The sequence below is a fragment of the Colius striatus genome, chromosome 11, assembly GCF_028858725.1.
Source record: "Colius striatus isolate bColStr4 chromosome 11, bColStr4.1.hap1, whole genome shotgun sequence".
NCBI classification, from domain to species: domain Eukaryota; kingdom Metazoa; phylum Chordata; class Aves; order Coliiformes; family Coliidae; genus Colius; species Colius striatus.
Window position 1 is genome coordinate 4,381,981 of NC_084769.1, and position 25,107 is coordinate 4,407,087.

General features: G+C 47.3%; 1 protein-coding gene across 3 annotated transcripts in view; it reads left to right on the plus strand.

Moving 5' to 3' along the window:
- Positions 1-25,107, plus strand: part of ZEB2 (zinc finger E-box binding homeobox 2) — a 115,370-nt gene that overhangs the window by 978 nt on the left and 89,285 nt on the right. For 2 of the 3 annotated variants that reach the window (XM_062005224.1, XM_062005223.1), the window contains one exon: positions 2,229-2,366. In XM_062005224.1, the coding sequence (XP_061861208.1) occupies positions 2,294-2,366 (73 nt within the window). In that variant the 5' untranslated portion in view covers positions 2,229-2,293. Of the gene's footprint in view, positions 1-1,902; positions 2,119-2,228; positions 2,367-25,107 lie in introns of those variants that run through there. The other variant, XM_062005225.1, reaches the window with a different exon arrangement.

Here is a 25,107-nt window from a genome sequence, read left to right on the forward strand (position 1 = left end):
TGCCCTGAGCCCGCGGAGCCAGCCCGGCCGGGCTCGGCTGCAGCCCCAGCCCCGGGCAGGGCTCCCCGGCAAAGGATGGCTTTCTGGTTGTTTTTGGTTTGTTGGGTTTTTTTTCCCCCTCTCTCCCCAAACAGAAAGTTTGCTGTTTTGTCTGCTTATTTAGTTTCATTTCTTTCTTTTTTTTTTTTTTTTTTGGCGAAGCTGGGTGAAGTAACACCTTAGCTTCTGGGATCCTAAAGCAAGAAGTGAAAGTACTGACTGGAACTTAAAAGTCGTTTATCAAAAAAGCAAATGTATATATACATGTATTTTTTTAAAACAAGCTAGCCTGTCCTCTGGGAAGAAAAGTATTATCGAGAGCTGCATGTTTAAAATTATTGACAACTTTTGGGGGGAGGCTGAAGAGCAGGGAAGAGCAGTGAAACGCATTTAAAACAATTCACCATTGGTGGTTTTGCATTAAAACGCCAATTGCCGAGGCAGGCTGAGGGTCCGGGCTTGCCTCCGTCCCTATCCTCCCCTCCCCGCTGCATCTCCTGGTAGATCTACTGCCGTGATGCCACCGTTGCCCATTCCAGGCTCGGGAAGAACTGGCAAATACTAAAGTTTCTAGCACATTTCTCAGCCTCTTCCTTCCTCGGCCACATACATCCACATCACTGTCCAGGCAGAATCCCAGGCAGGAAAGTGTGAGCAAACACATTAAGCCCACTCTCTCAATATTCCCATCCTCTTACCTGCTCGGAGATTACATTTTTATTTTAGTCAAGCAGGTTTTATAACCGCAAACGTCTGAGAAGAGAGTTCAGGCAGAATAAAAAGACCTAGCAGCAATACACTTCACTGTTCAGTTCTGGTGTGAAGCTCCAGCAAAGCAAAAAGACAGGAGGAAGAGGGAAAGAAAAACGGAGGGGAAAAAATTTAAAGGCTCATTTGACTGAAGAAAAAATGTAATTAGTAAAATTGTTGAGGTGGGTAATAATTTTTAAGGTTTTGTGTAAAACTCCCAGTGCAGGAGAAGACAATAGATGCGAAGGCGAGAGGGGCTCCTGTTCAGGAGAGCAAGGGTTAATTGCCCTTGTTTTACAGTTTGCATCTGTTACATCTTTTATAGCCCCCTGTTTAAACTAATCCTCAAGTCAAAGCATCTTTAAAGCTACAGCATCTTCTTGGAGATTGGGACTGAGTTTCAGGAGCGCCTTTGCAGCAAAGCCCAGCGCTTCTGCCCTCTCCCTTTGACAGCTGGAGCCTCCTGCCCAGCCCGGGCACCCACTGCCCTTCTAAAAGTTTATAAGTTAACAAAACAAAACAATAAACCAAAACCAAAAAAAAAAAAACCAACCCAAAAACCCAAACAACCAAAACCCAACACTAAAACCCAACCTAAAGGCTGAAAACTGACAGCGGTAGTTTTGATTTCTGTTTCTTTTCTGGGAAGGAAGAAAAAATAAAAAGAGAGAGACTCAGGAGCTTTGTTTAAGTAAGGCGCAGGGGAAACCCTGAATATTGTCAAACTGACTAAAAAGGTGACAGAGGTTTATAATTACACTCCTGGTTGTTAGGGGGAGGGGGAGGTCTCCGTGCTGGGCTTTACCCCAAAGGGACAAGGGAGAGCCACGTTTCCCTGTCCTCTTATCACTTCGCTGGAGCGCACTTTGGTGGAGGGGAACAAAAAAACAACAGAGAGAAAAAAGATAAATAAAAGCAAGGAGAAGAAGAAGGGAAGGCTCGCGTTTCATGTGCAAAGGAGTTGTAATGTCAAATTAAAGTACTTTTCGGAGGAAATGGTCCGCCTAGCATTGAGTCAAACAGCCTACTGTAAAAGCTGTGCATTCCCTCATACGGTCATGAGTTATGACTCATTTGAGATGTAATTCTTGTCTCTCTCTCTGATCTGCTTTGCTGGTGCAACACACACACACACACACAGGGAGAGAGACACAGACACACGCTCAGGCAGACACACACTCTCTCTCTCACACACACACACACACACGCACAGAGACCAACAATAATTAAATAAATAAATACTAACGCCGAGATCTGCCCGGCTGGGGAGAGAGGGGGGAGCCCGCTCCGTCTGCGTCCCACCTCCCCCGGCACGGCAAACCCCGCCGTGTGCGTGGATGGGTTCTTTTTCGGGTGCAAATTCGGGTCCCCGTTGGCGCCCTGCATTTAAATGGGATATACCAATGCCCACATTGTTGCTGTGTTTGGTTGTTACATAGAGCCTGCGTGCTGCTGAATCAGGGAGTCGAGCCCATGCGAACTGCCATCTGATCCACTCTTATCAATGAAGCAGCAGATCATGGCGGATGGCCCCAGGTGTAAGAGGCGAAAACAAGCCAACCCCCGGAGGAAAAACGGTAAGCCCACTTCCCCCCCCTCCCTCACCCCCCCAGCAAACTTTTTCCGGCCGGCTCCGCGGCGGAGAGGAGGAGGAGGAGGGGTGGGGGGGGGAAGCCGGCCGCAGGACGGGGAGCGGGGAGAGAAGGGAGGGGGGGGACGGACGGGACGACGACGGGGACGGCGCCCGCCCGGGCGGCAGCAGCAGCAGCGGCTGCGGCGGCGGCGGCGCCCGCCCGGGTCTCGCCGCCTTGCGCGGCCGCGGGGCCGTCCCGAGGGGGCTGCGCGGCCGCGGGGTGTCCAGAAGGAGGAGGGGTGTATGTGGATGGCGGGGGGAGTGAGGAGGGGATAAGTGAACGAGGTTCGAGGGGGGGGAGTAAACAGCGCGCCGCCGCCTCCCAAAGTTTGTTGCGCGGGCGCGGAGCGGACGGGCCGCTGCCCCGCGGCGGCGGAGCGCGGTCGGAGCGGCGGGGCGGCGGCGGCCCGGTTCGCCCGCCGCTTCCCGGGTCGTTTAGGAGCTGTCAGGGTCGGGGAGAGGAGAGGAGGAGAGGAGACGCGGAGCAGGGCGGTGGGAGGCGCGGAGCGGCGCGGAGCGGCGCGGGGCGGGCAGCGGGAGGGCAACCGGCCCCACCGCCGGCCCTGGGAAAAAAACCCGGCAGCGTGAGAACCCCGAGGCAGGCTGGCACCGAGTTAGCGACTCTCTCTCTTTTTTCTCTTTTATTGTTAGGGACTCGAAAATGAAACTTCCTCCTCCCTAATAATTAATAATACTAATGAGTTCGGTGCCCAATTGTCCGTAGTTGCCCTCTCCCCCGGTCTCCGCCGGCCGCGGAGGGCCGGGGCTCAGTGGGACGCGGTGTTCTGGGCTGATTTCACATTTGGCAGCTCTCGCTGGTGTGGGTCTCTCTTTCTCCCTCTCTCCCCGTCCTTCCCTTAGTTTCTTCCTTTCTACTCCAGCTGCTCGTCTCTTCCCTCCCCCCCCCACCCCACCATCCCGACCCTTTCCCCACCCACAGCCTCTCGCACGGCCATCCCGGCCCCACTTTCAACAACTTTCCTCTCGAGGACCCGGAGGAAGGAAGATATTTGTGTGAACCTGAACCCATGCGCTTATAGCTCAGCTACTTCATTTAAGTGGAGAGAGGTGGAGGAAAGGGGAGGGGGGGGTCTGGGTGAAGGGGAAGGGGGGGCGCGACAACAACAACAACAACAAAAAACACAAAGACAAGAGAATGTTGATTAGAAACAAATGATCCTTCCCCCCCCCCCCCAGGTTGTGAGTGTGAGTGTGTGTGTGTGTGTCTTTTTCTTGTTGTGGTGGAGGCGTCGAGCCATATGGGGGAGTGATAGAGGAATTTTAGTCAGAAACTGTTCGTTATGTTACACTGGCTTTTCCCTTTGTGTTGTCTTTGATCTATTTGCTTGGCTTAGTATTACAAAAAAACCCAACCAACTAAAATAATATATTCAGAGCAGCTTCCCAAGGATCCGTTCCTTGTTATCTTTTTTTAAAGTCTCTTCCCCCTCCACCACCACCCTTTACTCTTGTGTCTGTCATTATTTAAGGTGGTCCTCACAGAGGAGACCTCCCCTTCCCCTCATCTCTGGGTAATTTAGTAGACATTAAAATTACACGTAATGTTTCCCTCTCCTCTCTTGTGTTTCCTCTGTTCTTTTTATTAAATGTTGGTTATTGATTTTCTAAAATCAATGTCTGTTGTGGGGCTTTTTTCCCCTTACAAGTATCTAAAGCACGTTGCTGATCAACTGGATAACAAAAGCTTTGTGTCAAGTAGCCTTTTTTCTTATGTTAAACAGTCATTTTTTGAGAGAAAAAGCGAATGAGATTTAAAGCAACGCATCCAGAAGTGCTCTTTTGCAGTAAAGAATATTCTGAGTGTTTGAGGGGGTTTTATTCTTCGTCTTCTTCAGCCTCCTCGCTTTTTTTCAGACAAGATTATTAGTTCAGCGTGTTAAAACCCATCACATGCTCTGTGAGGAGGGATGCCTCTACGTGTTTAGTATTTTCTCAGCACGATTTGTGTCTCAAAAAAACCACCATCACCCCCCACTCACCCTCCCCCCCAAAAAAACATGTAGACCTGGCTGCTTGTGTTTGCCCAGGACACCAGGGCTGCAGCCTGTCCGCCCAGCTACCGCAGGCAAGTCCTTGGGCAGACGGACGGAGCGGGGTGGCACAGATCCTTGTTGCTCCTGTGCAAAAAGTATGTTTGAAGGGAACTGCACTAACTTGGGAAGCCGCCACGCTTGGGAGTCGAAAGTTTAATTGCCGTTTTTTTAAGGGAACCGCTTAGAGATCTTGCAAACTTCATTGCAAGTGTGTGTGCTGGCTACGCGAAGGTCTAACTTCTCCCTTCGGTGCCTTGCTCTGGCTAAGATAGGAGGGGGAATCATTCTCGACTTTCTGCCTGTCCCCTCTTTTGTGCTCCGTCATTTGTTCCTTTCATTCATTTCTGAGTGAGAAATGTCCTGGTTCTGAGAAGCAGGTAGACGAGCGAGGATGGGTTTGCTTAGGGGGTTTATTTTTCATTTTCTCTTTCTCGACAAGCTCGTAGCCAATGCCTTTCCCGTTGGGAATTGCCTAGGATTTATCTGGACTGAGTGGATTTTTCTTCTTTCCTGGATTCGTGGAAAAGATGTCACTTCTGAGCTTGTGTCTTTGCTGATAACACCAGCAACGGTGATGCTTATCGAAATCAGACAGAAATTCCTTAGAAACGCAGCAGAATCAAACTAAAATTAGAAAGCCACCAAAAAGCGTAATAATAATAATCATCATCATCATCATAAAATAAATGGACATCAAGGAAACTGGAGGAGTGTGGGTGCAATCACATACAAATTACAGACGGGGACAAAACAGAATAATCCAACTACTGCCTCAGTGGGCTCCACGCCTGTGTGCGTGTCCCTGCGAGGGTGGGCAAGGCTCGGGCTGAGATACCGGGGCTGGGTAAATTTACGGCGGAGCTAAATAGGCTGGAAAGGAAGAAAGCTCGGGCTTTTCCAAGATAACGGGCTTGAGCAGAGCTGCTGGAGTGAGGGAGAGGTGTGCGGGGGGAGGGGGGAGAGAGCTGAGAGAGGCGCTGTGGAAATCAAGGAGGGGTGAGACCCCCCCCGCCTCGAGTTGGGGGGTGGGTAGGACAGAGGATGGGAAGGAAAGGACCCTAAAGAAGGGAGAAGAGGGGGGTGGGAGGTGCGCGAAGCGGCAGCCCAGGAATGCGGCGGAGCTGCGGGAAGTTCAGTCAGATGATTCCCAGCGCCTGACTCACTTCGCGGCACTTTCACTCGGGAGGGAAGTGGCGGTAGAAGAGGAGGAGGAGGAGGAGGAGAGGGCATCGAGCCCCTTTTCCGCACGGGTGCCCCGCGGAGGCGGGGGCTGCGCTGGCGGCCGCTGCGCCGGTGCGGAGCGGTGCGGAGCGGGGCCCGGGCAGGCAGCGCTGCCCGGCCGGCAGAGTGCCCTGTCCTGCCCTCCTCAGCAGATGGGCTGCCTCTCTCCCTGTGGCTGTAGTTTGGCATTTGTTGGGTGGTTGGAGGGGTGGTTTTTTTCCGCCTTCCTTTCCTCTCCCCTCCTCAAAACTAAAATGAAAATCCCCAGGAAAGAGGGGAAGAGGGGAGGGGGGAAAGTTGGCTCTAATTTACCCCAAAGTTTCAGTAAACAGCTCTCTTTGATTCCTTTGCCATCTCGCTTCCAGTTGTAAAGAAAAGGGAGAAAGTTCAATGCTTTCAAGGCGTCTGTCTGATCCGAGGGAGAGCACAGACCAAACAAGCAGACACGATTATACTTGCTCAGAGCCTTTCCCAAAAAGATACTCACCCACCCACCCTCTTTTCGGGGATGTTGGGGAAGGGGGAAAAACCTCCACTTCCCACTTGAAAAGGAGAAAAAAAGGAGAGAAGGGGGGGAAAAAAATCAACCCCCCCCCAAAAAAAAGCCTGCCTGCTGCCTTTAGTGAGTGGGAAGTGAGGTTTGTCTTCCCTGCCTAGAGAAGTTTGGAGGTAGCTAGACTGGGGCTGGGGGGTGAGGAGGAGAGCTGCTTCTGGTGACATTCAGGTGGCACCGGGCAGAGCGGGCATCTGGGAGGGCCCCTTCGGCAGGGACCTCCGCGGGGCCGGGAATCCGTTGCGAGGAGATTCCTTCGAGAGTTGGATAGTGGGTAGGGAGACGGCTGGGCTACCTCCAGACAAGCACCTGGAGAGAGGTATTAAAAATTAATGCAATAAATGCGAGTGACCAGGGCGTAATGATTATCTGGCTACATTTTCCTCGGTGCAGATTCATGTCCGGACTGAGCTGTGACATGGAGCAGAGGAGGTGGTTTTCTGTGTCAAGTCTGATCTGTTTTAGATGAATTCAGAGTTTCGAGAAACCCGGCGAATTTGGAGATTAGTGCCTGATTTACTGTTTGCCATTTCTGATCATTCGGTACTTGGTGGCTTTTGCTTCTCGCACGCGCTTCGCGAGGAAAGTTTGTGGGAAATTTCTAATTGCTGTCAGAAAATACTTTTGATGCTTGGAAAAGCCAGATCTGAAAAGGTGTGTGTGGGAGGAAGGTATATATAAGGAAACCATTACAAGTTAATTATCGATAATTATACATAGCCAGCTGCTCAAGGTAGGGAAAATATATGGACGCCTGAGATGCAAGCTCTCAGGACAGGCTGGCAATATTGCCCAAGAAAAATGTGTGTCTCCCTTTAGAGTGGAAAGAAGGGTGTTGATTCTTTTACAGCAGCCCCACATTCATTCCAAGAAATAGGAAATTCTTCGCCTCTCAACAGTTTTTGGCATCTGCATTATCCCAGTGCTTTTAAGGTGCATTTTCTCCTCTGTGAAAGGGAACTCTTTGTCCTTTTTTTCTCCAAGCCCATGGCTTCCCAAGGTAGACACTATTTTGTGCCTGTCACACAGAAAGGGAGTGCAGGTTTGCAGTGCTCACAGACAATTGATTGTCTGCCCTAATGTGTTTCATTTACATGTTTATAACGTCAATAGTGCTGGGGTGTCCACTGTACCATTCATTCCAGCATTCCCACAAGGATGCAATTGTCTGAATGGCCAAGTCAGACACCTTTTTGATTGCTCTTTAGTTGTCTTTTTAGAGTAGGGAGGAAAAGGAGAGAAATCTGCGATGCAGAAACACTAGTTGAAAATATTTCAGAATCAAACGTCACCGTTAAAGCAGATGTGAGAATTGGACAAACAATTTATTTTAGCTAAGGTTCTGAAGGTGGAAACAAATTCAGAGTAGTGGGGATGCTTTAATGCACACGACATCCAGTCCTCTCCTTGAATTTTTTGAGGCTTTTTTTTTCTCCCCATGATTTGTCGTTTTCATTTTCATTTCAGCCCCTGTAAATGCAGCCACCTCCTAACTCTTTGTGTGCTCAACTGCAATTTGCGATTTTGTCCCCCATCTCCTATGTATTTACATATGTCTGTTTATGCCAACAGCATCAGCTAACCGCTGGGAAAGTCTATGGAGGGAATATCTGGGCTGAGAAAAGCATAAACTTTTTTTTTTTTTGGTGAGGTACATATATTTCTTCATCAAGTATTTTTGATGAAAAAAAAAAATCCCTGACAATGCCTAGACTTTTTTTCTTGAAACAGTTTAACTGAAGTAGCTGTGAACCAACTTCTTACGCCTGCGGTCGCCGTCCTCTTGCTCTGTGAGCTCTCAGCAAAGTGTTTCTAGGAGTTTCCAAGTCAATAAAAGATGACTTTTGGAGGTGTGCTGTGGTGTTTTGATATGCCATTGCTGTCCTTTATCATCCAAGTGGCTTCTGAGGGAGGCAAGAGATGTTCGCTCGTGTTTGGTAGCGGAATAAATAAGCCAGGCAGCTTATTGAAAGTCCTGTGTAGGGTCCATGCAGCCAGGCGCACACACCTATGCGTGAGTGTAGCGTGTTCACAGAGATATGGTATGTGTAGGTACGCCTCAAAATAACGGTTCGCATCGCAGATCAGATCATTTTCCCCTGAAAATGACGCTGATCCCAACAATTAATACAAGTTGACCTGTTCCGTCCGTGATCCATAAGGGAAAAGAGTACCGAGTCTGAGAGAGGGAAAACTTTTTCTTTCTTCTTTTTTCCCCTTTTCCTCTCTATAATTTTTTATCATGGTTTTATTTTTTAAAAATATCTGTTTGTGGAGAGATTTTTTTTTTCCTTTTTTTTTTTTTTTCTCTTGTGCCTAACAGGGAAGACACAGTAGATGCACCGTTAGCTGAACCCCTGACACGGCGGTCTTTTGAATGCCTTAGGTATGATTTCACTTTCGCTCACATCAATGCTGACCTGAATGCCTTTCATATCTGATCCGCTGTGTCTCTCCCAGTAAACATCCCCTGAGGGGAGAACAAAGAAAGGAGCTCTTCTTCTTCTTAATCACAATTCAGCCCATTCACCGCCGGCAGGCTACATTTGCATTCTGCAACAGAAAGCCAAGATGAAAAGGAGCAAAAAAAAAGCCACCCACCCCCCCCCCCCCCCAAAAAAAAAAAAAGAAGCCGGGAGTGAGAAGAAGGGGGGAAAAAAAGCAGAAGGGTGGAGGCTGAGTAAAATAACTTAGGTGTTTGTAGCTGTTTGTTGGGCTTCCCCTAGTTACAAGCCTTATATAGATCCTGCTGTACCCAGCCTTGGCTCTCCTGACAGGCAGATAGTGTTACAAGATGGCATGCCTGTACTATTCATGGCCACTCGCTCCAGCACTTGAGGTAGAAAGTGTCAGAGAGGGATCAAATTCTACTCTGAGGAGTCTGTTATAGTTAGGGTCAGGTGTGTGTACTCTCAGCTCTTGACTGCTGCCTATTATTTTGTTTTAATTACTATTATTGTTTACTCACCGTGACCTTGGGGAGCGGGGGTGGCTGGGGGTGAGGCGGGTCTGGCCACCACCGGCGAGCAGATTAGCGGTGAAAAATCACCCTTTCCCCCCCTTTAAATGTAATTGAGGGAGGGGCATTGAAAAATTTTTTTCTTTAGGTTTCAGGACTGGTCTGAGTGGTTTGGGCTCCTGACAGGGCTCGGGACCCACTGGGTGACGGGGGTGTCCCCGGGCTGGCTACCGGCCCGGGCTGCCCAGACCCTATGGGGAAAAGTAGCAGCTCAGCAAATCCTCAGCCGCACCAGAAAACGCGCACGGAGGAGGAGGAGGAGGAGGAAGGCGAGATTTGTGGAAGTTTCTGCAGCCGGGCTCCCTCGGGGGGTTTCGTAGTCACGTTCATGTACATTTTCCCTCCGTCTCTTTCCCCACTCCTCCCAGATTCCCCTATTTGTTTGCTCTTCAGAAGCTCTTCTGTGCTTTTAATCAGTTCCATTTTTTTTTTTAAATAGTGAGGTCTTTGGTCGTAGCCACTTTTTTCTCACCAAGACAAGGTTTATTTATAACTGGATCCTGCTTACTGAGAAGTATTTAAGCCCTTTCAGACAGAGCTGTCAAAATTTCCCGTGTTGTTTGCCTCTATTTGCAACATGTAAAAAGTAATATGCAGTTGCTGGTGTTGGAATAACCGGGGTAGTGCAGAAATCTCAAGTGACAACTTTTCAACTACACTATCTCCTGCAGACCAAACTGTCATTTTTTTCCCCTTTTCCTTTTCCCTTTCTATTTTTCCTTTTTTTTTTCTTTTCTTTTCTTTTTTTCCCCAAAAAACACTTTTAAGATCCTAACATGCTTTTTTTTTTGGTTGGGTTTTTTGGTTGTGGGTTTTTTTTTTTGTTTCCCCCTCCATCAGCAAATAGATTGAACGTGTTAAAGCAACTTTGAGAGGGAAGAACAGTTTGAACAATGAGGAACAGGAGGGATGTCTTATTTTCCTATAGCTGCTATGGCAGATTTCACTCATAAGGAGCACACTAACCGAGATGTTACCAGTTGAACAGAAGCATGTGACACAGATTCCTGATTTTTTTCCCAGAAGATTTACAGAATTTACAAAAAGAGATTATCTCTACACCTTCCACCCTCCCTAACCACCCCCATGACCCAAGCAATGGAGGATTTAGGCAGATTTACTTCAGTAAACACCTTTGGACACTTGGGGAAAAGTAGGAGGCTGTTTGTAAAAGCAGGCTTTTGTTAAGTGAGGTGCTGGATAATGCTTTACCAAGCAGCTGTGATATTAACCTACCCAGTAATGCTGGAAAGAGCGTTAACTCCTTGTGCTCTCCAGGACCCTGTCCGATGGAGGCCACACTGGCCCTGCAGGTACCAGACCAGGAGTTTGGGGGGGGTCACAGGTGAGGGGGTGGCACTGCTGAAGCCCACAGCAGCTGCTTGACCTGACACATCTTTTACTTGGTGGCAGCTGAATCTTTTGGGGTCAATCCATCAGATACAGGATTGGGAACAGCTACAAGTCATGTCCTCTAAAGCCTCCTCCATCAGTCAGGGGCTATCTATATGTGCGTACATATACTCACACATACGCTCTTTTTTATCTACCTCCATATATAGAACAGACCTCCAAACCTCCCTAGGAAAGCTCACAAGCATTTCTAAGAGAGGAAGGTCAGTTTAGGATTCACACTTGAGCAGCAAAAGAGTTGAGAAGTTGCATTGCCAAACCTGTATGAGTGGGTCCCCCTTAGCTGTGGGCTTTGGAGGAAAGCAATCAGCTTTTGGGGGCCTTCATCTTCCTCAAAGTGAACTTTTTCCCCCCTTGCCCTTTTCCAAGTGCTTTGCAGGTGTTCCTTTTTTTTTTTTAGTTTAAGATTGCTTCATTTGGGGATGTTTGTTGTCGAGGGTTCTTTCTCTTTTTTTCCCCTTTTTTCTTCTTTTTTAAAGTGTAGGTGTCAATGTTAGAGCAGCCACAAACGTGTGAGAAAGCAAAGGGTATGAGACATGACAGAATTAAAGGTGTTTGCTATGTTGTTACCCGTGTGTCAAGCTGCAAGCTCCCTTTGTCACAGCCTCCTGGAGATTTGATAGTGCGGATCCGCTTCCCTTCCAAGTGATGCAGCAGTTTCGAACTGGGGGGTTTAACGTGGTGTGGTCGTTGCCATTACATTTGCCTCCCCAAATGCTTCTAAACACCTCGATGTCGTGCACACCCCGTTACTCCCACCTTATACGAGGGTGCTGTGCGCTCGAGTACCAGGGCAGCAGCCACAGAGTTACAGTATCTGGCATGGAGCGTCGTTTGGCAGGAATGTCATCTGCCAAATCATCCCATAATTACGTTTTATGTTATTTGTATGAATGACCAAGCATGCAGTATTCCTTTTGAAATCAAAGGAAGGCTTAAAACGCGGTTTTGAATACTTTCAGACCATGGTCAGGTCACAGTTTGGGACTTGAATTAAACTGATCTCATTTGTGATCTAATTGAGGTTGGCAACAACCTTAGCAGTAGCAATAACATACAAATACAAATCAAAGAGCAGAATTCAGCAAATCAGATCTTTTGCTCGAATCCTGCCTGGGAGTTATTCTCCGACTGCCAACAGAGAAGTTAAACTTTGTCCCGCTTCTCAGCGGCAGTGCAAGCCTTGCATATTTTTCGGGTCCTTGACAGGAAAGTTGGGTTGGATGGATGGGCACACAAAGGCGAGAAGGGAGCGGTTGCCTCCTCGGCCGGGGGGGTTGGTGAGGACAGGAGCAGGGCACAGCGACTCGTCACGTCTGTTTCTGGAGAGCCCAGCGTTAGGGAGAGCAGGAGGCATAATGGGGGAAATACGGTTAGGAAGGGCTAGAGAGAGGAATAGGTCGCTGCGAAAGGGACGGATTATTCCAAGCGGAAAGTCAAGGCAGCTTCCTATCTTTACATCCATCGCTGTGGATTTCAGGAGTGTGATTAGCAGAGCGGTTGCGAATTGTTGACAATTTTCCCTGGGTCTGTCGGGAGCTGGTGTTGGAGCGGCGGGGCCGGCAGCCGCGGCCGGGCAGCCAGCCGCCCCGACGGGAGGGCTCCGTGCGGGGCAGCGGGGGCTGGGGCGGTCCCGGGGCCGCCCGGGCGGGCGGGGAGGCTCCCCCCCGCCCCCGACAGGGCATCCCCGGCGGGGCGGGCGGGCGACAGCCGGGGGGAGGCCCAGCGCAGACCCCCTGCCAAGTCGGGATGCTGCCGGTTCTCCCCCCGCCCCTCCACCAGCATCCCCGTCCGGGCCAGGCAGACAGGGCAGCGGAGCGGGGCAGAGCTCAGCCCCGACCGTCCCGGAGCGGCTGCCCCCCGGGGAGCAACTTTCTTCCCCCGCCGCGCCCGGGCGCTCCGTCGGGGCGGCCGCTCCGGCACTGCGCTGCGGAACGGTGCTGAGCGGTGCTGAGCGGTGCTGAGCGGTGCTGAGCGGGAACAGAGAAGCAGCCGCAGGCGCGGTGCTCTTGGGTGGGTTGGGGGGAGGGTGTCGAGGAGCAGCCTTGCCCTCAGCGGCCTTGGGGCAGAGGTGTCAACCGCCTCTTTGGGGCGGGGAGGGGGACAGAGACACACGACACGACACAGACGGGGTCCTGGCGCTGTCACCCGAGCAAACCCCTCCTCGGGGCGCGGTGGGATACGCCGGCGGGGCGGTTCGGCAGCGCTTGGCCCCGGTGGGACGGCCCGGCTCGGCTCGGCAGCTCCCGGAGGATGGTCCTCCCCTCGCCCCCCTCGGCCCCCAGATGGGCTCCCGCGGAGGCGCAGCCCCAAACTTTGCTGCCAGGAGGGAGAGAGGGAGGGAGGAAGAAGAGGAGAAGCGGCTCCGCATTGCCTGCCACTCCTCCCGGGTCTGGGATTTCAAGTGTGTCCTCAACTTCCCTCCCCCCCCGCTACCCTCCTCCTCCGGGCCATTATTTTCTTTGACTAAAACCTGTTTACTCGCCTCTTTGTTTTTTGACGTTAAACGAGTTTCCATCTCTTACTCCTGCGGATCTCTAAGAAATAGATAAACCATTATATTTCCCCCTTCCCCCAGCACCACCCCCCCCCGGCTCGTATTTTAAAGCAGCGATCCTGACAGCAGTACTATTATTGCACTTTATGTTTTAGTGGATGTTTGCTGTTGCTAGTTACAGCAACACTTATCATAAGACAGCAAGAAAAGAGTAGTCCCTGGTAATTAAAGTAATGAAATATTCATTTACTCTACCTTTTCAGTAGTCTCACAAATTAGGCTGCTACATTTAATGCCTGCACTGCCTCTGTTTTTATTATAATGGCAGCTTTCGCATCTGCAATTAGGACTAATTCTGACAGTTACAATTTCTGAGGGATGGTAAACAGTGAACGAGATGTGCAGCAGTGGTATTACACGTGAAAAGCCCTTGTCTCTTTAACCTTGTTGTTTTTTTTTCTCGCAGAGGTTACCTTTTCCCGATGGTGCAAAATCGACTTGACATAACTGTTCATCAGTTTCAGGGTTTTCCCTGGAGGTATTTGCATCAAATCAGCCCAGTCAAGCTTCAAGTTGAAATTGGCAGGCCAGAAACTGACAGGGTAGGGACTGGGAAAGAGACAGCTAAAGTGCAGGCAGCGAGCTGACAGCAGCGACGGGCGGGCAGGGGGAGAGGGCTCAGCACCCGGGGCTGCCGCGCCCCGCTCCCCCCGCTCCACCCCCGCTTCCCCTCGGTTTCCCCCCTAGCCCACCTCACTCGCCTCCCGGTCCCTGTCGGGCTCCCTCGGTCCCCCCCTCCCCGGACCCCTCCCGTCACTCCCCGGTCCCTCCCTCGGCTCGGGACCCGGAGGAGGCCGGATGGGGAAGGGGTGGTGGTAGTGGTGGAGGTGTGGTTAAAAGAAATTCATGTAGGGTGTGAGGGGGAAAGGTGTTGTGAAACAAAGCGAGAAGTGCTGAGCTGAAGTTGCTGTGGCTAACAAGCTTATTTTGTCACGATTCTTTGCGGAGTAGCGTCGTGTTTATGCACCACGACTGTTGAGAGAAGTGACAGAGAAGGCTGTTAATACCAATGAAAACATATTTTGATCAGCTCAGAAATAAAACCCCAAACCCAACCCAGAGAGACATTCATCTGCAAAGATAATTACGTTAGAATCAAAACAAACATATCCTTGAAGATGTTATTTCGTTGATCCTCTGTCACGGGAGGGGAAGGGTTCCAGGTAGAACGATGTGAAAATCAGTTTTTAATAGATTATTGATCACATCGGGATCGTTCCCTCTGACACCCTCTCCCCAGCCCCAATGGAATTTTACTGCTTTGAAAATAATCCCAAATCTTATGTAGCGTGGAAGGGAGCAGCACAGCAAGGAACAGGCAGCACCAGCAAGACCTATTCCCGCCTCAGAGGTGAAAAAGAGCAAAACTGTGTTACTTTCTTAAGGAAGAGAGCTGACTACATACATATATATGTATTTTTTCCCCTCTTTAAATATATACATGTAGACTTTACCAGATGATTAAAAATCCCTCTGCCTTTTCCTACCAGACTTGTGCTCTAAAGTAAGCCTTGCTTTCAAACAGTTTTTCAGCTGGGTGTGTGACAGGCATTGGCTGATCTGCTGATGCCCATTCGACAGGCACTGTTGAGCTAAAGTGGTGTGACGGCACAGTTTTGTTAAGCTGTGAACAAAGGGCTGGAGATGCCTCGCTGGCATCATCCATGTGCATATTGGCCTTGTCACAGTTTTGCTTGATTTAATGCTCTGTTTATTCCTAGATATTAGAACTTAAATTCCAAACAATATGGGTGGGTTTTTTTTTTTTTCTGGTATACTAGACACAAACTTTATTTTAAAAGCTTTTCCTCCCAAGAACCACAGATCCATTTGTCTGCCCAATATCCATGCAGCAAACATTTAAAACATAGCTCCCAGGAAAAAAACACAGAGGTGGCCGGTAGCCTCTTAACTGTTACCCAGTTAAAAAAATGGGATTTCAGTTTTAAAAAGTCTTAGGAGGGTGAAAGATTTATTTCTTCTTTGATCATTTGTTGAGAGGTGTTATTTATTTCAACAGTGGATTTTCTTCTAAGCTGCTAAGGAGAGGTTGCCCCGTATGCTGGCAGGGCGTTGCGGGATGGACTTTTTCAAGTGCCGTATCATCCCAGTGGTGTTGCTGGGATAAAAGCAGCTCTTTGCAAATACCTGTAAACGTGGTCCTGTGGAGGACTACTGGCAGGCAGAAATAAAGCAAAGCTGGGTTCCAGCTGGTTAGTGGAAGGGAGCAGGAAACCAGATTAAGACGACAAAAACACATATACGTGTGCATGTGCTCGTTAGGTGGCCACAACTTTGTATCTCTGTAGTTCATTGAGAGAAAATGTGAACATATGGAGCTATATTTAGGTTCTGATTCTCTCTTTTAGGCTTGATCCGTAGAAAATTTGGAGGGGTTTTGGTTTGGTTTGGGTTTTTTTTCTCCCCTTCTTCGTTGCCTTTTTAAACTCTCTTCAGGTTTGCTGCAAGTGTTTGCTGAGAGATTAGTTAGCCAGCTTCCATGGCGGAGGTAGCCCTGGGAAGCAGCTCATGGCTGGGAGGAATGCTCAGTAGGTCAGGCCGTGAAGATAGAAGGAGCTGCCCAACTGGGGCTGGGGATCAGGTATTTTCCTCTTTGTTTCCTACCGGAGACAAAGTGCTTATGGAAAGGTTTGTGGTGAGACATCAGATCCCAGCAGGAGCACAGATGTTGTCTCTTTTACGGGCTTATCGATGAACATTTCAGCTTGGACAAGTTTATGAAAGAAAAGGTTTATTTAGTTTTCCTTAGTAAGATGCAGCATCTTAGTTTGATTGTATAAAGATTGTATCCCTCCAGCCACTTGGGGTGATTTTGGTCCAAGTCACGGTGGTGCTTTACTTGAGGGCTATAAGTAGAGATTGGGGAGAGGGAGCATTCAGCAAAATGAAAGTGTTCCTTCTCCAAATACTGCAATCTAGAGCCTAAATCTGAAATTGAATCTGCTGGGCAAAAACCTGTACAATTTTTCTACCTGCCCTTAGTCTGCTTCCTTTCAATGATGACAGTTTCACTAACTGAAATGAATGGGCTTGCTTTCTCCAGTACCTTTTCTCAGGACACGTTTACATCGAGTACTTCAAACACAGAGCTGGGTGATATATGTAGGGGGACAGCTTGCACAGAATAAGCTTTAATGGTTAATTTTCATATAGCTTTATAAATGAAAGGGACTTAAACCTGCTAGCAGTATAGATCACAAGACCTTATGTGGTCTATTCTTCTCTAGATGCACAAGAGATTTACGTGCCTAAGTCCCATAAGAGTTAATGGGAGTTACACATGTAAATCTCTTCCACAGTGAGATAATAGTCCCTTTTATGTATGGATAACTGGATCCTTACAAAAATCACCTACCAAACAGTAGACTTTATGTCCTTCATTCTTAACAAATATTTATAAAGTGGGCAGACCAGCAGATGAGACCATAGAACTCACAGAACCAGGAACCCCTCAAGATGTTTGCAAACTGCCGTGACTCCCATGCCCTCGTAGTGGCACAGGAAATAGTCCCAGCTCTGCCTCCCCATTTCAGTCTGCCGTGGGTGATATCTCAGGTCTGCTGGTGATGGGGTCTCACACAGGCTGACATTGGCGTCTCACCTCTTGGCAAGTCCTAGTTGGCAGAGACCTCTGGCTCTGTGGATTAAACAGGAGGATGGGAGGGGAAGAGCTACCGCCTCCCTTCTGGGGGTGTCCTTGCACCCCATCCAGCCTATACTGGGAGATTTACAGCCTCCAGTGGAGAGACTCCCAGCAAGGCTGTCCCGGGCCACTGGCAGAGGGTGGTGGCGGTGGCACCATCTCTCCCAAAGCCCAGGTGCTGCTGGCACCACACATCTGCTCCCTTCCCACTCCAGCGCGACCTCCCTCCCTCGCTCTCTGTGAAAGCAAGAAGGTTTTGCCTCCGCCGGGCTCGCTCTCCCTGCCTCTCCATGGGGATATATATAACTTGGACGGTCTGTATCTGCCAGCCATGAGTCAGGTCGAGATCTTATCCCCGTGTAACGTTGCAGACGGAGATAGCCAGTGCCACGGCACACACGTGTCAGTGACGATCCCCCGCTTTTGTGAACTGCGGCTCTTTTTGCCATCATTGTTTCTTTCCATCACTCGCCTGCTCCTTCCCGATAGCGATCTGAGGGACTTGGGCAAGCTGCAGACTTGCCAGCCCTCAGCTCCCGGGCCTGGCAAAGCACAGTTGAAAAAAAAACAACCCGACCCCTCCAACTTACACAGTGAGACTATCAGATTAAATCCAAGGGTTCCTACCAGCGGTGGGATGGGAAAAGCCCATTGTTTGTTGATTATCGTATCATCAGCCCCGGCTGATACCAGGATGCTCAAGGAAAACACACTTCGGTTACAGTTGATTTTCAGATTCCAAAATGGTGCTGCAAAGTCTGTGCATGCCTAATTATATTTTATGCTAGGCTGTGCAATACAAAATGTATGCTGCAGCAATCAGTGAGTTAACAGTATCAATCAATTTGTAAACAGATGAAGTCACTCATTCCCAAACTGGTTTTCCAAAAACAATTACTAAATTACAATAGAAAAAAATTGTACAGTTACTGTATTTGTGTGCTGTGTTACAATCAACATACCAGGGAAACAAAACAATTTAATGCAGAAAAATCATCATTCATCTACATTATAATTGCTTCTTTTTCACATCTACAGGGCGGTTAATTAAAATTGTGATTAAATGCGGTCGCGCTGCCTAAGATGTCTTGCCCAAAACAGGTGGTACAGAATTTAAAAGTAAAAAAAATGTAATTAGCATTGGAAATTGAGAAATTGCCTGTAAGAATCAGTGTTAATTTCAGTCAGTGATGAGGTAATTTATAAATGAATGCAGTGGAGGCTGTGCAAATGCACAATTGCCTTCCTGCCTATTCTTAGCATTCTCAGCATGCAGGTGAAAATGTTTTCAAAATATTGAGGTAATTTGAAAATCAATCCGTGCATTCCTCATCTTTTTTTTTCTTCCTTCCCCGTTCATAGTGAACGTTGAACGAACACTGCCAGAGATGGCACAATGCACCAGTTTCTCACTTTTCGGGGAGTGGTATTACGTGTGTCGTGGCATCATCTAGAGTTTAACTAACTAAAATGTTTGGCTGAGATCCTTTACAAAGGCCAAATCTGCTGACTGTAGTCCCCGGTAATCCCGAATGTCTTCAGCTACGACATGTGTTTGAATGATGCAGTATCACCACAAAAAAAAAGTAACAGCAACCTGCAGCGAGTTGAAATAGTGCAGCACAGACACGGGAAATAAAAGAGATGATATTATGGCACGGAAATCGTAGTGATTTCTTGCTTAAAATTAGTACAGCCTGCTAGAGGAGCCTCGGTAACACCGATGCTCTCTGTACAAACTCTCTTTTCAAATATGCATTTCAAATTGCATCCCCAAAACCATAAGAGAATCCTTAGACAGGCTGTGCATGCACAGTTGGGTTTTTTCTTCCCCTCAGATGAACTTTGTTTATCGGTATTTTGGTGCTTTCTCTAAACTTTCAGCTGGCAAAGGAGAAATGCTAATTCCTAACAACAACAAAAAATATGACCTGCAGATACAAAAAGCCAGAGGCAAACCTGACAACAAACAGATATTAAAGATTTAAAATCTTCTTGACAGTCAGGAAAAAAAAATATATACAAAAAATCCAAAGCAGACGTTGCTGGAACTGACATTTCTGTGATTTGAACAGTCCTCGCCCTCCTGTTAGACTCCACAGAGAGCCCTGGCTCGATTATCCCCACGTTTGTTGAAAAATAGCTGAGACTTTTGATAACATCCCTCAGTGGGCTGGGGAAAGCAGTTTGGGTTTCTGCAACAGGGATGTACAGGTGTTGGGGTCGGGTCGCTGCCAAACGTGCACACGATGGCATCTGAACGGAGTGCGCTTTAATTACAGAAAGCTGGTCTTCCTGCAGAAAGGCTGATTCAGCCACGTCATTTAACTAGTGAAGCCTCTTCTATTAATTCTTTTTTTTAATGAACTTTTCTTCCAGCTGACACTTGGTCGTTTGGTGGGGTTTGGTTTGGTTTAATTTCCTTTCGATAAGCTCTGTGTGCTTCAGAGGCGATTTTGATGCTGTTTAGCTCGTTCAGATGAAAAAAAACACTGCAAAGGGATTAGGCCCAGGAAAGGGTAAGGGTAAGGCCACGTTGTGCTGGTCTGTGCTGGACTGTGGTGATGCTGCCAGGAGGTTGCAGCACGGTCAGGGCAGAGGATGTGGGTTGGTGCTGTGGTGGGATGTTATCCCTGCCCTGGCTCTGCTGCTACAGAGCTGGGGAAGGTGAGTGCAGCATCAAGTGCCATGTGTGCTCCCCAGCAAGTCAATTAACCTTACTGTGCTCATTTTCCCTGTCTATGAGATGAGGAAATGCTGCTGAACTCATTCACAGGGCTTTTGCAGAGCTTAATATCTCTAAAGCACTCTGCCACTTTCTGGGACAGAGGAAGAACAAGTATCATTTCATCAGAGGGCAAGTGGATGCTGAGGAATTTGACTGCAAAAATAGTGAATGTGTGTTTCCAACAATCAAATCCTCAGAGTTTATTATACAACTGATTATTCTAATTTAGACGACAATATTGCTTTTAACACCCTCCCTACCCCCCCAGTTTTCTGCCACTGAATATAAAGAAGCCAACGGTAATCGCTGAAGCAATGATGATTATTGACTGAAAGGTATTTTAGAACGTGAGCACCGTTACATGGAGCTTAGTGGGCAGCTGCACTGATGCTTTTGAACTCCTGATTTTGGTGTTGGGGGCTGTAAAAATACATCGAAGTATTAGAGAAGCGGCGTAGGTGCAAATCCCAACCCAGCCGCAGCCGATGGGGGTGTGCGGGTGACTTCAGTGGGATACAGGGCAGAAAAGTCTGATATGATGCTTGGGGCTGGTTTTAGTGGAAAGCTGGAGGATCGAGCTCGTTTGGAAATTCAGCCTCATCAAACTGAGCTTAAGTTTAGGCTTTTTCTTTTCTGTCTCAAGTGAAGTCCAAGGAAAGCAGGAGATCAGGTACTGCTCTGCTGCCACACTTTAGCCCTTACCCCCAGTTACATCTGTGGAGTTTTCTGGGCCTGTTCCCATGAGGAAGGACCAAATGCCATGAGAAACGTGAGCAGCATTTGGCCCTGAACGGGCAGTGCTTGTTACTTGATAAACTGAGCCATGGCCATTGTAGTGGTGGGGAAGCGCAGTGAAGGAAAAGTAGCTTGGCGGACTCCTAAAATAGAAAGTAAACATAAATATTTCTACTTTGCATGTCAGATTTCAATCACCTCTCAAAACAACTGAGCTTCTTGATTTAATTAATTACAGCTTCTTTTTTTTTGTATGTGTGTGTGTGTGTACGTCTCTGTGTGTGTCTTCGGAAAGAGCCAAATGAAAATATCCTCTTTGTTTCCCTTTTGTAACTACCGGAGCTTTTCTCGAGTTTTAACTCTTCTGCCACCCCAACACCCTCAGCCTTCGTGGTTTTTTTCTATGCCCTTCTTATCGTTGCTGTCCCATGGCAAGCCCCAAAGCCTGAAACATTTTGTAACGACTATGTGACAAATTGTTGGGCTTTTATTCACGTCGGACATCTTTTGCCAGGATTGCTTGTTGTTTTTTTTTTCTGTTTGGCTGTGTCATGGGACCAAAGGTGGCTGCTTTTGTGCAGCATGTCAAATCTGGTTAACATGCAGCCATTTATCTTTAAAATCCACTCCTGCACAATGGCAGGGGTGTTTTGGGCCACTTGTATGGGCTCCAAGCACCAAATATATATGAGGTTTTTCCTTTCAGTTCCGTCCTCTCTTATATGTGTGGATGCACCTCGGGCTGAGGCACAGCGGTGAGCAGGTCATGCAGCAGACAAGATGTTTCATAATTTTGGGAACCTTTTAGAGACAAATTGTACAGTGCAAGTGTAGTGTAACTGAACTGCTGGTTGCCCAGTGAAGTGTAGAAAATCAGATACAGCACAGCCTGAAAAAATGAAACGAGAATTCATATCTATGTATATACACGGTACTTTATAAAGAATTCATATACAGAGAGACACATATTTATTCTCTTTTTTCTCTGCTTATATTTGAGGTTTATGCGTGGTGTGTGTGTTTGTATAAATGTGTTTATGTGCATGGTATATATTCATACACATAATGTGCCACGGGATACGGGAACAGTTGTGTGTGTGATGCATTTATATGCATAAGTGGTAGGTTTGCAGGTTAATGCCTGCTTGACTCTGCGTGTGTGAGAGCATGTGTAAATGATGGAAAGGTGCTCAACAAGATGAAAAGATGGGTTACTCTAGAAATAAAATTAAAAAGCCCCAAACTTCCACAGCAAAGTTGTGCAGCTTTAGGTGCTTTCCCAGTATTTGAGTCACGCAGAAACATTTCTGATGAAAACGATTTCCTTATAGATGTGGAGATAATTATTAAATAAAGCAGCTTGTAAAGAAAAGGGAAAGTTTGATTCAACAGAAAAATGAGGGCTGGCTGCAAAGTCTTGATGCCTTTTTGCAGTTTAAGCATTCGAGATAGGGGGACTCGATGTATTTTTAATGATTTGCTGTGTTGTGTAATAATTATACATATAGTGCAGTGAGGTTACTTGGAGGAGCACCGCACTATGTATGGGGGTTTTTTTTGAGCAAAGGACCCAGGAGATTGCCTTTCACTTTGAAAACAATCCCTAATATCAGGAAAATGCTCTGTTTGTTTATGCGTACATAATGCAAGTTTGTCCGCCTGGGAACTGCAGCAAATGGGAGAAGTATGCATGGATTTCACAGGTAACAGGATTACGTGGGCACATAATTGATCCATTTGGAGAAAAAAATGACAGTGCTCTAAAGATGCCTAGGCTTTGGAGATGGAGTTTATGAAACAGGCATTTGTAAATTCAAAGGAATCAATATGTCAATTTTATTACATCTCAGGACCAGCTGGGCATTAAAGGAACAGTAGCCTTTTTAAAATTGCAGCTGCGTATTCTTGCATTGTGTACCTTTCTTAAAAGGCTTTGAGTTTTAGAAAATGTACTTTTAGCAGAGCTTTGCACCTTTTCAGTGACCAGTTTGCACAGACAGTGGAAAAAAAACCCCAAAAAAAGAGAAGACACAAAACATTACATTGTGTTAGTTTTCCTCCTAAGCCGCCCTTGGTAAAAACTACCAGGCTCCAATTATACCGTGCAGAAAGCTTACTAAGTAGTACATACATGGAAGGAGACTAATGTCTGTTTGCATCCCAAGTGTTGGAAAAAATATCTGAGATGTTGCAGCGAGGTCTCAGCACATGTTGCAAAGGCAGCATCATGGTGTGAGATACCTGAAAGAGCGCACTGAAGACCTCACTTGAAACGTGGTCCAAATCAGTGTAAAACAGTATCTTTCCCTTCCGTCTCTCTGGAGTTTAAACCCCCAGATGATTAAATTCAGTGCAAAGCTTAGTTTTATTTTTTTTCTTTCCCGGGGGACAGCAGTCTTCTGCTGTCCAGATTTTTAAATGCAACTTCCCATACAAATTTGCAGTGTCGAGGGAGATGTTGAGTGGAATTTGGGTTGCAGTGGTGGTCGCTGCCCGTTGGCTCTGGAGGCTGCCCCAAACAAGCTCTAAAACCCAAAGATGTGTTCTCAAAGAAATTAGCAGTGGCCACTGAAGTTTCTCCTTTGGATGGAAGGAGGTTAGCTAAGGAGCAATCGTGGTTTTCCACAATATGTTATATGCTCCCCTACCTGAGAGGCATTTGGTTGAGGAGGCTGGTAAAAGCCAAGCATGTCTCCAGCCTTCAGTAGACAGTTGTCTCTCCTCTGCTTGCTGTCAATGCTGCTGTGGACCTGATGGCTACAGCCATACACCTCTATATTTACAAGTAACGTTGCCAAAGCAATCAATGATTTGGGGTACCTAACTATGCATAACTCTATAGGTTCAATACACTGAAAGCACACTGAAATCTATTGGAGATTTTGAGTCCCAAGAAGGAGGTACCTGAGATCAATGGCTACTGCTCCCTGCGACTTCTCTGCCTTCTCAGCTTCTCCAGCTTTTCTTCGTGATTCTCTCTGATCTTCTATACTGTCACTCTGGCTCCTTGTGCACAGTTTCTTTTTCTTTGAGCTCATACTTTTCAGGCCAGCCTGGCTGCAGATAAAGTCTCTGTACAGTATCTCAACCTGCCCAGTAATTCTACTTTTTCTTCCTTGAAGATCTCTACTTTCCATGAGGTATGGTTACAGTATTTCTCCAGTGGTCTACTAACATTTAACCATGTAAATGTGCCTTGGGTGATGTGGGATCACACCATAAATGAGCTGGTTATATTAGTGAGCAGTGTAGAGTACAGGTAGAGTGCTCTATATATAGATGTATCATCTACTCTGGCTGTATCTCCCCTAAACAGGGTGTGAAATGAATATGAAAGAATGAAAGGTTCAAAATGGAAGAGCAGATAGAAGCAATACAAGCAATTTTGTTGTCATAGATCTATCATGAATGTAAACTCTATTATGCCATGATGTACTTTTAAAGCATTTAAAAAACATTAATTTGTTAAGGAAGATGCAGAAAAAGAGATTCAGAGGTTTCATAGAAATGTGTGGCACTGTAGAAAAACAAAGATGACTTTCTTCCAAGAAAAGTCTACCTAAGTGGAGTTGAAAGAAACTGTGTAAACCAGACTAGAGCTTACAAATCTTCAGAGGTAAGACTTCCTTACAGTGCAGCTTTGCATGTGTGCTTAGGTGTGAAAAGTGTGATGCACACACCCTGTTTGTCTCAGCAGCCTCCACCAGCGATGAGATGCTGAGGCAAGCCTTAGTTCTAACTAGTCTAAATTAACATTTTCCAGGCCCCACACCAATCTCCACTCCAAAGATGTCATCCCTTTCTGTGCTTGCTAGAGGAGAGTAAACGGAGGTAAGAAGAGTTGAAGTGACTTGGCTGAGGCCTCCCAGCAGATCAGCTGGAGCTAAAAACCTAGAACTAATAAAACCAAAGGTCGTATTCTGATCTTGCTTACCTCTGTGCAGTCCCAGAGCCACTCTGGGTGCAGCCTTTATATTTTGTCAGTTCTCTGAATCTAATTCTAGAATGAGTAAAACAAAGCTTCCCAGCGATAAGGTGGAAAAAAAATGGCAAAAACGAATCCCTGCCATCGGCCTGATTGATGGTTCTTCCACTGAGATCATAACAGCTTCTTCAGAGACTTTCACAATCTCTATAGAAGTGCGGGAGGCACTGCCAATATCCGCAGATCATTGGCATGATAGACCGTAACGGCTTCTTCAGAGCCGTTCCGGTCTATCGTGTCAATGCGTACTTAGGGAGTCCTCAATGCATGGATCATTGACACGGTACTACATAACGGCTCCTTAGAAGCCATTACTGGGTATCAAGTCAATGCATACTTAGGGAGCCCTTAATGCACGGACCCACGCAAGTTGACTTGCTCTGAATACTAACAATCCTGTGGAAGAGTAGTTACTGCGAATGGCGTTGAGGGAGACTATTAATATCTGCCTGCAAGAGCTTGACTCCTGCGCCATCCTCCCAACACCTTTATGGGAGAGGTATCGCTGCTCCTGGACTGGAGCACTGCACAGGAGAGCCTCAGGTCTGTGAACTTTCCCTCCTCCGCCAACGTCTTTTTAATCATAAAATATGCAAAACCAAAAACGCTCCCAATTGGAGACAGCGAAGCCAAGAGGCAGCCCAAGATGAGCAATTTAGAGGTAGAATATAAAGCCTTGAGAATAAGTGGTTGCAATGGAATTGCTGGCAAACCTTTATGTATGGAGCAACAGTTCTGTGGGTTTCACCTCTCTCA